Below are 14,235 nucleotides of genomic sequence, written 5' to 3' on the forward strand. Positions count from 1 at the left end.
AAGAGTCCAAAAGACCAACTCCCACCAATCATTCACTCAACATAACCCAACCCAACAACATAACAATCAATCCAAACATCATTCCCATACTTATAATCATTCATTCAATCATTAGTTAACAGGAGAACACAAGACAGGTATATTTATAACATTATTGTATTATAGGAGAAGGATATTACTTGGAGATAGAGAGTCCTGGAACGACTCAAAATATATATATAATTAGTCAGTAATGTCATATGTATCAGGTTCCCAAACAAATTGGGATGTAATACAGTTAGATGTATGTACTTGGGTGATGGGGGTCTGGAACCATTCCATGGTGATCACTTGCGAGTCGTCTAACACACCCATCCACACACTCGCCCACCACACTCCAAAAGTCATTCACAGGATGGATCAATAGCCATTTGCAAGAGAGATCATTGGCCGTGCATAATTTGTCGACAGACTTCTCGGATGGAGTGTTGCTGATCAACTTGCTCGAGATTATCTCGGGAAAGAAGGTGGTGCGTTATGTGCGCCATCCAAAGTTCTTGCAGCACAAGATCGATAACATAGTGATTGCACTCGGCTTCATGGAGAAGGTGTTTGGCATCAAGGTGGTGGGCATCAACGCCAAGGACATTGTCGACGGCAACTTGAAACAGATCATGGGTATCAGCTTCCTGTTGATCCAAAAGATTCGCTCCAACGCCCTCCTGGCCAGCCAGGCCGAGGCCGAGGCGGACGCGTCGTCCACAGCCTCCACCACCTCTCAGCTGCCACACCAGCAACAGCCATCGTTGGCCATCTTTGCCAACAAGTCCACGAGCGTCACAACCAACAACGACGACGTGTCGTACATGTCGCGCTACTCACTCGCGCCCACCACCACCCTCCAGCCACTCACTGCCACTGGCGCCACAAGCCAGCGCGAGGCAATCAAACAGTCAAAGTCAATGAGCGAGATGGTGTCGTCGCCAGACGTGCGTGTGGACCGCGGCATCATCAGGAAGATCAAGAGCGGCAGCTTGATGATCCCCATGGGCACATTCGAGTTTGCCGGCCACGTGTACAGCGTCCGTCTGCTGGTCAAGGCGCAGGCCGTGATCAGGGGATGGCTGTGCCGTCTGCGCTGGCGCGAGCTCATCACCAAGTACCGTCTGCGTCTGCGCGACTACGAGGCGCACTTTACCACCAACGCCAAGGCCTATCGCGGTCTGACCAAGGTGCAGGCGCGCACCAAGGGTCGCATGGAGCGCAAGCGCCTGTTCAAGCAGTATCCACTGTTCCGTCGCAACGAGATCATCAAGGAGATCCTGGCCACGGAGAAGAAGTACGTGCATTGTCTGTCGGTGCTTATCGAGTGCTACTTGCACGAGTGTGAGAAGCTGTTGACACAGCAGCAGGTGCGCCAGATCTTCTCGCAGGTGTCCGTCGTGTACAACGTCAACGTCAAGCTGCTGGGCAAGATGGAGAACCGTTTCAGCAGTGGCAAGGAGACCACCATGGGCATGATCTTTAGCGAGATGACCGAGTACTTCAAGGTCTACACCATCTACGTCAACAACTACAACGCGGCAATCACCTGCATCACCGAGTGTCGTGCACAGAACGAGAAGTTTGTCAAGTTGCTCGAGACCAACCGTGCCTCTGAGAAGTGCATGGGTCTGGACCTTGCCTCATTGCTCATCATGCCAATCCAAAGGATTCCCGTATGTACTCTCGACTACCACTCTAGCCAATCGTTCAATCACTTCTGACACGACAACCTACAGAGATATGTTATGCTGCTACAGGACTTGGTCAAGTTCACTAATGAGTCGCATGCTGACTATGAGAACTTGTCAGTCGCACTCAAGAAGATGAAGGACGTGGCCGAGTACGTCAATGAGAAGAAGAGAGAGGCTGAGAACCTGATACAAGTGCTCAAGATCCAGAACAACTTGGTCGGTATGACTGAGGTATGTAACAAACTTATTGCAAGGGTGACACGTACAAGTAGCTAACATACCCTGCCCTCCGACTTAGAACCTTGCTGAGCCACATCGTAGATACGTGAGGAAGGGACCACTCACATGCCTGGACGAGAAGGGTAACTCCAAGATCTACTTCTTCTTCCTCTTCAACGACTTGTTGATCAAGACAGAGAACAAGAGTCTTGCAAAGTATGTGTCTCCGCGAGCTACACGCGCCACACTCGCCACACGGAAACAGCGACTAACCCCTCCGCCTCACTCGCCAACACTCGACAGGTCATTGAAGGAGACAAAGAATCAGAGGAATACACAGACGATTGAGGAGGGCAAGTTTAAGTTTGTGCTGTCTTACAAGTTGGGACGCGCGTCGCTTATAGACCTGGGCGACTCCCCATTGCCATTCTCATTTAGATTGGTTGACATTGAAGTGAACGGCGGCGAGAACTCCACTGGTATCATGACCACCTCTATTACATTGTCGGCCAGCACACTGACCGAGAAGATGATCTGGGTCAGCGACATTGACGAGTCGATCTCGCAGCTGCTCGAGAAGCAGCGCAGCAAGCTACGCTCCCTCGTCACTGACTACGAGGAGCTCACATCGTTGCCTTTTGAGGGCGCCGTCACCGAGCCCGAGAAGGCGGGCGTCATCCGCAAGCAGTTCAATGAGATGGAGTGGAAGTCCAAGCAGTTCTATCTCAAGCAGTGCGCACTCTACTACCATGACATTGACGAGCCCAAGAAGATGAAGTGCATCAACCTGTTGCTGTCGTCGGTCAAGCTGGTGCAGCAGGCCGTCGACCACCCACATTGCTTCCAACTGATGACACCACAGCGCATCTACCTGTTCTCCTGCGAGGACCTGGTCACCGTGTTGCACTGGATCTCGCTGATCCGTCGCTCGATCGGCAAGCGTCTCGAGTCGCTCGACCTCCAGCACCAGCTGGCCGCCGCCCAAGCCAAGACACAAGAGTCTGCGCTAAACTGCGCCGACTGTGGCGCCACTGAGGTGTCGTGGGTCTCGACGACATACGGTGTCGCACTCTGTGTCGACTGCTCGTCCATCCACAAACGCTTCCCCAATGGAGTGTCCCAGCTCAAGTCGCTGCGCGGATTGTCCTCCTCGCTCACAGACGGCGTGGCCGACATCCTCAAGTCGATCGACAACAACAAGGCCAACCAAAAGTATGAGAAGAATGTACCATCTCACTTGCTGCGTCCATCGTCAAGGGACTCGTATGAGCTGCGCAAGACATGGATCATGTCCAAGTATCTGCAGATCATGCCAAGCGATGTTGTCCCAACCTCCGAGCCATCGTCCGCACTTGTCGACGCGCCAGCCGTTCAGGACAAGCAGGCAGAGGTAGTTGCTGACGTCCAAAAGGTTGAGCCAGTGCCAACAACAGTTGACATAGTCGTCAGTGCTGACGAAGCACATGCCTCAGCCCTGCAGCAAGACCAACAGCAGCAACAATCAGACAAACAAGCACAGACACAGCAATCACAGACACAGCAAGATACCACTACATCAACAACAACAACAATGTCAGCTGATGGCGAGATGATGGATGCCAATGGATCGACATGGAAGCTTGGCTCTCATGTGCCACCACCTTATGAGCGCAAGAAGTCAGTGTTCCTCGACAAGCCAAGGAAGGAGATCAGACGCGAGATGGACGGCTACCTCATGAAGGCTGGCAGCTCATCAAAGTCACCCAACTGGAAGAGATACATCTTCTTCTACAAAGATGGTGTATTGAACTATTATAAGAGCGAGAAGAAGGTAAGTCATTCTGAACTGGAATCAATCCAATCAAACCCATAAACTAACAATCCAACCCTCACCCACATGCGAACAATCAGATGAAGAAGCCAAGAGCAACGATCGATTTGAGGATGTTCTATTCACTCATTGTCGAACCCAAGCCAAAGCAACCATTCGCCTTCACACTGGTGACCAACTCCAGATTGTATACATTCGCCGCCGAGAAGAAGGAGGACTTGGAAGCATGGGTCGAGGTGCTGTCAGTCGGCTCCAAGAACATGAATGTCGTCTCCAACAAGTAGCCTGAAAGTTCATTCATTCGTTCATCCCATCACCATCATCATCTTAAAGTTTCATCATGTCGTTGTCGTCAACAACAAATCATAACCTCCTGCTTACATTATTAATAAACCTCTCCCCCCAAGGCAATGCAAAGGCCAACACACCCTGGCCCTCGCCTCTACCAGTGTACACCAACCTACCTATTTGTTGCCAATGCGATACCAGTGTCAATCAATCACCAACATGCAATGACTATCTAGTCCTGTCCGGACATTCACTCGCCACCTTGATCGGGATGAACGTACGTCCAGTCAACCAGTCCACAAGACGATGAACAACAACAACAATCAGACAAGACTCACCAGTCAAGGGGTGCCATGACATGTGGTCATCCCCGGTTATTGGTCCAACCCGTGCCCTATCGCCTACCGCGTTTTATGATAATATCTACCTCGACGAATGGGTTCGTGGTTTGGATTGGATGGTCGAGACTCGACCTTGATTGAGTGATCGAGTGTGGTGTGCAAGGTCTGCAAGTCTGGGTTATGCACGATTGATTGATGGAATAGAGCTCTGACTATTATTATCTGTTTTTTTTTTGATTGACTGTTCCCTTCCCTTCTTGAACATGAACTTGCCCTGACGCATCTTAAGACTGGACGTTCGATGTGACCTATCCTCCAAGGGTCACATGTCCCCCCTTGTTTCCCCAGATATCCAAGGTCTGATACCCGTTCAACAACCCCTTCATTGGTCAACCGACAGAACTCAGTGATGCATGTTCCAAACGAAATAATGTTATTGACGTGGTTGTTGTTGGAAGATATTTGTTATTAATAGGAATGATCATCTATGGTTGTGATCAATTCAAACTTGTTATCTTTCGTTCACAATCTAAACAAATAACAACAACACTACAACAAATATGAAGTCAGGATCATCATCAAGTCCAAGACTACATCTTGCTGGTATGTTGATGGATAACAGTGTTTCCAGGTGTTCTGGAAATGATATCAATCATTCACTAACTAATACACTCAATCAATCAATCAATCTTGGAACTATTCCACAGTATTGGCATTGTTTGTTGCTTCATTGTCTTTGACTTTGGCACAGACTTGCTCGATATCACCTACTTGGAGAGATCCGGCACCTAGTCCAAATGGTCCAGTGTCCCCACCAATCATCACGGCCACACCAGCCAAGACTTTGACATTCAACACACCTGCTCAATGGCAATCATGGTCGGAGTATGGTAGTGCAGGTACATTTACTACCGCCACTGGCACTTCAAATGGTGTCTCTGTAGCTGGTACCATCAACTTCACCACGTATGACTGGTACCCTGCTGATGAGTACTTGGTTCAGCACGATACCGTCCCCTACATCAAGGCGGGCCTTGAGCACACCTTCAACTTCACCTTCCTCAGTGGCCAAGTAGCCCAATATGGCAACACCATTGTCAACGTCACATTCATGCTCCTGCCCGTCTTTGACACAAATGTCCCTGCCGACTCCCGTTACACCACTGGCTTCACATCTGTCATCTACCAACACACATTCACTGGTACGTTTGGTCAGACTACTCAATGGATGGCACTCAGCCACAAGTTCACACCCGTCTCAGACATTGCCGCATCTGTCTTGGTCGTGCGTTTGATCTTCACTGACAAAGTCACCAAGTTCAACTGGTTCATCAAGTCTTCATCGATCTCCTACCCACCATACCCCATCACGATCTCACCATTGCTCCCATCATACAGTGAGTTGGTGACCATCCCAAATCAGCCAACAACTACTGTGCCACAGAGCCTCAGCTCATGTCCACATAATCAGACAGGATTACAACATTGGCACAACCCAGCAATCTGGCCTACTGGAGTCATGCCATCCCCAGCAGGCACGATCACACTCCCAGCCAACACCAAGGTGTTGATCTCATCATGTTCAATCAACTCCAATGTGATCTACTCAAAGATTGTGATCCCAGCAACAAGTCAATTGATCTTCTCTGATGCCAACATCACTGTGAGAGTGAAGGACATTGTTGTTCAAGGTCAACTCTGGATTGGAAGTTCAACATGTCGAATGAATGGCAACATCACGTTGATCTTCCATGGAACCAAGTCCACTGCCAACACACTTGGCACCAATGTTGGAACCAAGGGTATCTATGTGCCCACTGGTGGATTCGCAAGCATTCATGGCAAGCAATACACACCAACATGGTCACGTCTGGCACAGACTGCATTCCCAGGCGACTATGTCATCGCACTTCAGAGCGCAGTCAACTGGGAGGTTGGTCAAAAGGTTGTGATAACAACTTCTCGTATCGAGGATGACTTCACATTGGAGAATGAGGTGTTGACCATCGCTGCCATCAATGGTCGCGTTATCCAGTTCACCACACCACTCAAGTTCTATCATTATGCTGGATTGGAGTATCAAGTTGAGGTTGGTCTGTTGTCTCGTCGCATCAATCTTCAGAGTCATGCACCAGACACAACTGGCAGCTTTGGTGGACATGTGTTGATCACTGGTGAGGCTCAACTTGCTGGTGTTGCAGGCACTCGCATGGGACAACAGAACATCATTGGACGTTATCCATTCCATTTCCACATGGCCAAGACTGTGAAGAAGTCATACATCACTGATTGTGCTGTGGTCAGCTCATTCTATCGTTGTTACACCATCCACGCCACCAACAATCTCACCGTCTCAAACAATGTTGCCTATGATGCATCTGGTCATTGTTACTACATTGAGGATGGTGTTGAAGAGAACAACACACTCAGCTACAACTTGGCCGCCTTCATCCACTACATTTTGGTGCCTGCCAATGGTTATGGTCAAGGTGGTGACTACTATGCCGCCAATGCTTCGCTTGCCCAGCCAGCAGATATCACAGCCAGTGGCTTCTACATCACCAACTGTTACAACACATTCATTGGCAATGCTGCCTCTGGTGGATGGGGTGGCTTCAGCATCCCCAATTTGATCAAGCCCATTGGACCCAGCAGGACCGTGGACATCGTACCCCAACAGCGTCCATTCATCAAGTTCGAAGGCAATACAGCACACTCCACTGGCTACTATTGGGCCTTTGGCTCGTGCATCTATGTTGGTGGTCGTTTGTGGGAGGACCCTGATCAGGCCAACCAACTCCAGTACATCTCTGGAAGGAATGAGCGTGACACATGGGACGTGTACGGAACTGGCGACGCTACCTACCTTCGCTTCAACAACACCAAGGCATTCTTGACCACTGGTCAGGCCATCTCTCACTGGGGCACTCGTGTCGAGGTCACTGCCTACGAGGGACATGATGTTGGACGTGCTGGATCACTCTTTGGCCAGGCTTGGCTTAACAATGCAATCGTCAATGGCATGTCAGGCAACCCATTCGCTCAAGGTCCTGGATACCATCGTCAGGGCTTCATGATGTACGACACCCTGGTGCAGACCATCTTGACCAACATTAACTTTAGGAACTACATCCACAACCCAACGGTCGACTCGATTGACCAGGACAATGTGGTTTTCATCTCGCTCACTCACTCTGATATCTACAAGCCACAGGGCATCTCTGCCACTCGCAATATCACCTACACCAACATCAACGCCGCACAGATCCTTGGCCACTACGTCGCCGACACTGGCTCATCGCGCTTCTTCAACTACATCGACTGGGATGGCAGCACAACGCTCAACTACCCCAACAAGACACTGGTTGGCTCGCACTCCAACTGGTGGAACCACGATGAGAACTGCTCATTCAATCGCTTTGGACTTGGAGTCTGGATCTGCTCGCCCAAGCGACAAGAGGTCGAGGTGGCTGCCCTCGACGTGCTCATTGACGGTCTGCTCAACTTCAACGACACTCTCGAAGATGGCTACCCTCCCGAGAACTACATTGGCACGTACTACCTGTTTGGTCGCGGCATCACTGATCGTCGCTCAATGCCCGCCACACAGAACCCTGGCATCACTGGAATCTCCAACATGGGCTGGTACCTCTATGTCAAGCAGGGATCACCCGTGACACACAAGATCAATGTGTTCCAGGTACCACACGGACACTGGGTGCTCTACTCCATGTCGTTCCCTGCCGGAACCACCTTCTCGATCACCACCACTCATCCATGGAATGTCGATGGCAACCGCACTGTCACAGTCGTGACCTCGCTCGACCAGGTGATCAATGGTGATGGCACCAAGTACTACTTTGATCAGACTCATCTGTTTGTCAAGATCGTCGACTTTGCCGTCACAGACCCTGCCAGCAACGAGTTCACTCGCTCTGGTGTCACTGTGTATGACACCCCAATGCCCTACATCTGGTTCGACCAGCTCACCTACCACTTCACCGCCAACTGTCCTGCATCATCCATCGTCAACTACCCCTATGGCCAGTTCTGCCAAGTCTCTGATGTGTTGCCATACTACTAATCATTCAACTAAATAAATATGATTATCCTAACTCTAATTGATTGCCAGTGGATTTAGTTTGGAATATTATTTATGTGCAGGAGTATGGTTGTCCAGGTGTACCATCCTGGATGGACAACATGGCAATACCTTTGTTGAGTGGCTGACCTTCTTTGTGTCCTATTTTGCTGTTGTTGTTGTTGTTGTTGTTGTTGTTGTTGTTGTTGTTGTTGTTTTTGTTGTTGTTGTTGTTGTTTCTTTTGCTGTCTTGTACTTTTTAGTACAGAAGGCTTTCCATTTAACTTCAGACCTTATTGCATCTTCAGCGCCTTGACTTGTCAGCACAGAGGTAGTCGGGTAGACAAGGGGAAGTCCGTTTTTAGCCTTTTCTTTTATGATCGCATCATTGATCATTTTCATCTTGTTTGAATCGATGGTGCACCATTCAGTATGACATGGTAGTCCCAATGATGATTTGGCAAACTTTTTATCTACACTAATGCCTACATTTCTTGCTCTCTTCTCTGTCGCCAAAATACCATCAGTGCAAGTGGGATGCATCTGCATTATCCACAATATTATTGGTTTGTGGAGTCTTCCACCTGGAGTCTTCTTGATACTTTGTATCACCGCTTTGGCTCGTTCTTCAGGCTCTTYCTAGCTCTGTCATTCCTACCTTGATGAGGTGGTGTGTAGTCTTGCATTTTCCATCTTTCTTATCGATGACATCATAGTCATAATATGGAAAACTAATAAATCAATCAATCAATCAATCAATCAATCAATTAAACAATCATTTAAGTTAGTTAGTTAGTTATGGTTGTCATCACATCATTTGTCTTGTTGCTATATATTGGGTGTTGGATAATGAATTATACATACTGGATAAAGTAGAAGTGAGTTGGAGGTCTTAAACACGCAATGATGTTCTTTTCCAAACTCCATGATGCTCCAGTTGTGCTATCTATTGCTTTACCACGAGCCTCAGTTGTATTGAGATGTTTTAGTACCTCATTTGGTGTCTTCCAAAACAACCTCACAACTTTCTCTATCTCTTCTTTTGTGAGTGTGTCTTTATCTTTCATTGTTTTTGTTTCTTTTGTTGTTGTTGTTCTATAACTATGGTTGTAGTATGTGAATGATAGGTAAAGGAGTGATAAATATAATAATTGAAGTTTGAGTTCACCAAAGTGAACATCACCCAAAGCATGTCTTCTCAATCCTATTAATGAAATTTCATGAACACTTTGACTCACAGAATTGAGCTCAAAGAAGTGATCTCATCAAAGGAGGTGATAATAGTGTATTGCTTGCCATGAATGCTTGCGAATCCACCAGTTGGCACATAGATTCCTACTCCCGTGCCAAGTGTGTTGGCAGTGGACTTTGCACCAAGGAAGATCAATGTGATGTTTCCATTCATTCGACATGTTGAACTTCCAATCCAGAGTTGACCTTTAACGACAATGTCCTTCACTCTCACAGTGATGTTGCCATCGGAGAAGATCAAATTGACTTGTTGCTGGGATCACAATCTTTGAGTAGATCACATTGGAGTTGATTGCATTGGGTACCACTTCACCACCAACTGTCAAGCATCAACCATTGACAACTACTCCTATGGCCAGTTTTGCCAAGTCTCTGATGTGTTGCCATTCTATTGATCAATGAAATAAATGATAACCCAGTCTAGTTGTTATGAATATTACGATGGCAAATATATCGCATCATTTGATGTGGCTGCATCATTTTAAAGCCGAATAGTATGAGGATCATCATCAACCCAATGAAAGCCATCAATCCATCCACAACACCTTTGAAGTCGGTCGGTCTGTGGTTTCCCAAATCATGACTTGCCAATCTTGACATGTGATGGGTTTAGTACATCAAAATATCTGGCATCTTGAGAGTGCCCTTTGGCGTTTGGTCCTCGTTGGTGGGGGCGAGATGTGGAGGGGTGCCAAAGTCGACAGGTGTCAAAGTCCTTAGACGAATGAATCTGATTGATTGATTCCAAGTAGAAGGTCAGAGACAAGAAGATATCTATTATCATAAAGTATATATTGTGAGACATATTGACTCGAATGACACCTCAAGATCAATTATTTCATCGACACTCATTGATCATTCTATTTATCTTGATATTTTAGTTGTTCAAAATGAAGATAGATAAACTTCTGAAACTCTCATGTATGTTACGTTACCAACCAACCATCTACTTCCTTACCAATCAGTTTAACAAAATCCAAACTTCAACCACTTCAAGTGATCACATGATCACTCAATCATACACCCACTCGATCAATCAATCAATATATTAATAACAAACAATCAATCATTCATTAGTTCTTGTACTTTCAGTTACGCTGACTGTTACATTGGCACAGACATGTTCGATTTCAGCTACTTGGAGAGACCCTGCGCCAAACCCTAATGGTCCAGTTTCACCTTCAGTGATCACGGCCAACCCAGCCAAGACCTTGACTTTCAACACACCCATCCAATGGCAAGCATGGACCGAGTTTGGTAACTCTGGTGCCTTCTCGACCGCCACCGGCTCATCCAACGGTGTCTCTGTTGCCGGTGCCATCAACTTTACAACATTCGACTGGTACCCATCCACCCAGTTCCTCGTCCAACGCGACACCATACCCTACCTTCGAGGCGGAGTTGAGCACACTTTCAACTTCACCTTCCTCAGCGGCCAGGCACCAGACTTTGGCAACACCCTTGCCAATGTCACATTCATGCTCGTCCCACTCTTTGACACTGGTGTTGATGTAGGTGATCGCTACCTCTCTGGCTTCGACTCTGTCTACTACCAACACACGTTCACTGGCAACCTCGCCCAGACTACGCAGTGGATGGCACTCAGCCACAAGTTTACGCCCGCCTCAGACATCCTCTCGTCGATCCTAGTCGTGCGCTGGATCTTCACCACCAGTGTAGTCAAGTACAACTGGTTCATCAAGTCATCTTTGTTGGCCTACCCCGAGTACCCCATCACAATCGCACCTCTACTCCCATCATACAGCGAGCTGGTTACCATCCCAAACCAGCCCACGACGACCGTACCACAGAGTCTGAGCTCATGTCCACACAATCAGACCGGTCTCAAGCATTGGCACAACCCAGCTATCTGGCCAAATGGAGTTATGCCATCGCCAACCTCGACAATCACACTCCCAGCCAACTCCAAAGTACTGATCTCATCATGTTCAATCAACTCCAATGTGATCTACTCAAAGATTGTGATCCCAGCAACAAGTCAATTGATCTTCTCTGATGCCAATATCACTGTGAGAGTGAAGGACATTGTCGTTCAGGGTCAACTCTGGATTGGAAGTTCAACATGTCGAATGAATGGCAACATCACATTGATCTTCCATGGTGCAAAGTCCACAGCCAACACACTGGGCACGGGAGTAGGTACCAAGGGTATCTATGTGCCCACTGGTGGATTCGCAAGCATTCATGGCAAGCAATACACACCAACATGGTCACGTCTTGCTCAGACCGCATTCCCAGGCGACTATGTGATCGCACTTCAGAGCCCTGTGAACTGGGAGGTTGGCCAAAAGGTTGTGATCACGACATCTCGTATCGAAGATGACTTCACATTGGAGAATGAAGTGTTGACCATCGCAGCAGTCAATGGTCGCGTCGTCCAGTTCACCACACCACTCAAGTTCTATCATTATGCTGGATTGGAGTATCAAGTTGAGGTTGGTCTGTTGTCTCGTCGCATCAATCTTCAGAGTCATGCACCAGACACAACTGGCAGCTTTGGTGGACATGTATTGATCACTGGTGAGGCCCAACTTGCTGGTGTGGCCGGCACTCGCATGGGACAACAGAACATCATTGGACGTTATCCATTCCATTTCCACATGGCCAAGACTGTGAAGAAGTCATACATCACTGATTGTTCTGTGGTCAGCTCATTCTATCGTTGTTACACCATCCACGCCACCAACAATCTCACCGTCTCAAACAATGTTGCCTATGATGCATCGGGTCATTGTTATTACATTGAGGATGGTGTTGAAGAGAACAACACACTCAGCTACAACCTCGCGGCATTCATTCATTACATTCTCGCACCTGCTAATGGATACGGACAGAGTGGCGAGTACTACGCAGCACAGACCGGTCTGGCCCAACCAGCAGATATCACAGCCAGTGGCTTCTACATCACCAACTGTTACAACACATTCATTGGCAATGCTGCCTCTGGTGGATGGGGTGGCTTCAGCATCCCCAATTTGATCAAGCCCATTGGACCCAGCAGGACAGTCAACATCGCCCCTCATGAGCGTCCATTCATCAAGTTCGAAGGCAACACCGCTCACTCAACCGGTTACTACTGGCCATTCGGTTCGTGTATCTATGTTGGAGGTCGTCTCTGGGAGGACCCTGATCAGGCCAACCTGCTTCAATATGTCTCTGGCAGGAATGAGCGTGATACCCTGGATACCTACGGTACTGGCCAGGCAACATTCTTGCGATTCAACAACACCAAGACCTTCCTGACCACCGGCCAGGCTGTGTCCCATTGGGGCTACCGTGTCGAGGTCCACACGTATGAGGGCCATGATGTTGGACGTGCCGGATCACTCTTTGGCATGGCCTGGCTCAACAATGCCATCGTCAATGGCAAGTCTGGCAACCCATTCGCTCAAGGCACCAAGTACCATCGTCAGGGCTTCATGATGTATGACACATTGGTCATGACATTGTTGACCAACATCAACTTTAGGAACTACGAGCACAACCCCAAAGCCGAGTTCATTGATGAAGACAACGTGGTGTTCATCTCGCTCACTCACACCGACATCTACAAGCCACAGGGCATCTCAGCCGTGCGCAACATCACCTACACCAACGTCAACCCCACCCAGATCATGGGCCACTTTGTTCAGAACACTGGCTCATCGCGCTTCTTCAACTACATCGACTGGGATGGAAGCACCACCCTCAACTACCCAAACAAGACCCTGGTCGGCTCGCACTCCAACTGGTGGAACCACGACGAGAACTGTTCTTTCAATCGTTATGGACTTGGCGTCTGGATCTGCTCGCCCAAGCGACCAGAGGTCGAGATTGCTGCTATGGACGTGCTCATTGATGGCCTGCTCGAGTACATCAACGATGGATTCCCTCCCGAGAACTACATTGGCACGTACTACCTCTTTGGTCATGGCATCACTGATCGTCGCTCGATGCCCGTCACACAGAACCCTGGTATCACTGGTGTCTCCAACATGGGCTGGTACCTCTACGTCAACCAAGGCTCACCCGCCAAGCACAAGATCAACGTGTTCCAGGTCACATCAGGACACTGGGTGCTCTACTCCATGTCATTCCCAGCCGGCACCACGTTTGATGTGAGGACCGTGCATCCATGGGAGGATGTTTACAATCGTACTGTGACCCCAGTGACGTCACTCGATCAGGTGATCAATGGCGATGGCACCAAGTACTACTTTGATCAGACTCATCTCTTTGTCAAGATCATCGACTTCACCATCACTGACCCACTGCGCAAGGAGTTCACTCGCTCAGGTGCCACAGTCTACGACACCAACTTGCCCTTCTCCTACTTTGATCAGCTCTCCTACCACATCACTGCCAACTGTCCCGCCTCCACCATCGTCAACTACCCCTATGGCAACTTCTGTCAAGTGCCAGACGTGTTGCCCTACTACTAATCAATCAATCAATCTTGTGCCGCCATCCAATTTGGATTGGCTGATCCTTTCATTCTTTCCATTCATTCCATCCATTCAATAAAGATAA

The 14,235-nt window shown here is 48.4% G+C and overlaps 4 protein-coding genes across 4 annotated transcripts; 3 read left to right on the top strand and 1 right to left on the bottom strand.

Annotated features, from left to right (window-relative positions):
* Positions 1 to 232: 232 nt before the first annotated feature.
* On the top strand, positions 233 to 4,028 carry SAMD00019534_080490 (hypothetical protein; the record flags this gene model as incomplete). The annotated part of the gene is made up of 6 exons (XM_012896509.1): positions 233 to 283; positions 384 to 1,697; positions 1,761 to 1,946; positions 2,014 to 2,150; positions 2,238 to 3,744; positions 3,825 to 4,028. The coding sequence occupies 6 exons, from the start codon at positions 233 to 235 to the stop codon at positions 4,026 to 4,028; spliced, it is 3,399 nt and encodes a 1,132-aa protein (XP_012751963.1).
* Positions 4,029 to 4,933: 905 nt separating this feature from the next.
* Positions 4,934 to 8,457, top strand: SAMD00019534_080500 (hypothetical protein; the record flags this gene model as incomplete). The annotated part of the gene is made up of 2 exons (XM_012896510.1): positions 4,934 to 4,976; positions 5,081 to 8,457. 2 exons carry the CDS (start codon positions 4,934 to 4,936, stop codon positions 8,455 to 8,457), a joined length of 3,420 nt encoding a protein of 1,139 aa, XP_012751964.1.
* Positions 8,458 to 9,688: 1,231 nt separating this feature from the next.
* Positions 9,689 to 9,859, bottom strand: SAMD00019534_080510 (hypothetical protein; the record flags this gene model as incomplete). The annotated part of the gene is made up of 1 exon (XM_012896511.1): positions 9,689 to 9,859. One exon carries the CDS (start codon positions 9,857 to 9,859, stop codon positions 9,689 to 9,691), a length of 171 nt encoding a protein of 56 aa, XP_012751965.1.
* A 736-nt stretch (positions 9,860 to 10,595) lies between these two features.
* SAMD00019534_080520 (hypothetical protein) lies at positions 10,596 to 14,147 on the top strand (the record flags this gene model as incomplete). The annotated part of the gene is made up of 2 exons (XM_012896512.1): positions 10,596 to 10,626; positions 10,783 to 14,147. The coding sequence occupies 2 exons, from the start codon at positions 10,596 to 10,598 to the stop codon at positions 14,145 to 14,147; spliced, it is 3,396 nt and encodes a 1,131-aa protein (XP_012751966.1).
* Positions 14,148 to 14,235: the final 88 nt, after the last annotated feature.

The sequence above is a fragment of the Acytostelium subglobosum genome (genome assembly GCF_000787575.1).
Source record: "Acytostelium subglobosum LB1 DNA, scaffold: scaffold17, whole genome shotgun sequence".
Classification (NCBI taxonomy): domain Eukaryota; phylum Evosea; class Eumycetozoa; order Acytosteliales; family Acytosteliaceae; genus Acytostelium; species Acytostelium subglobosum.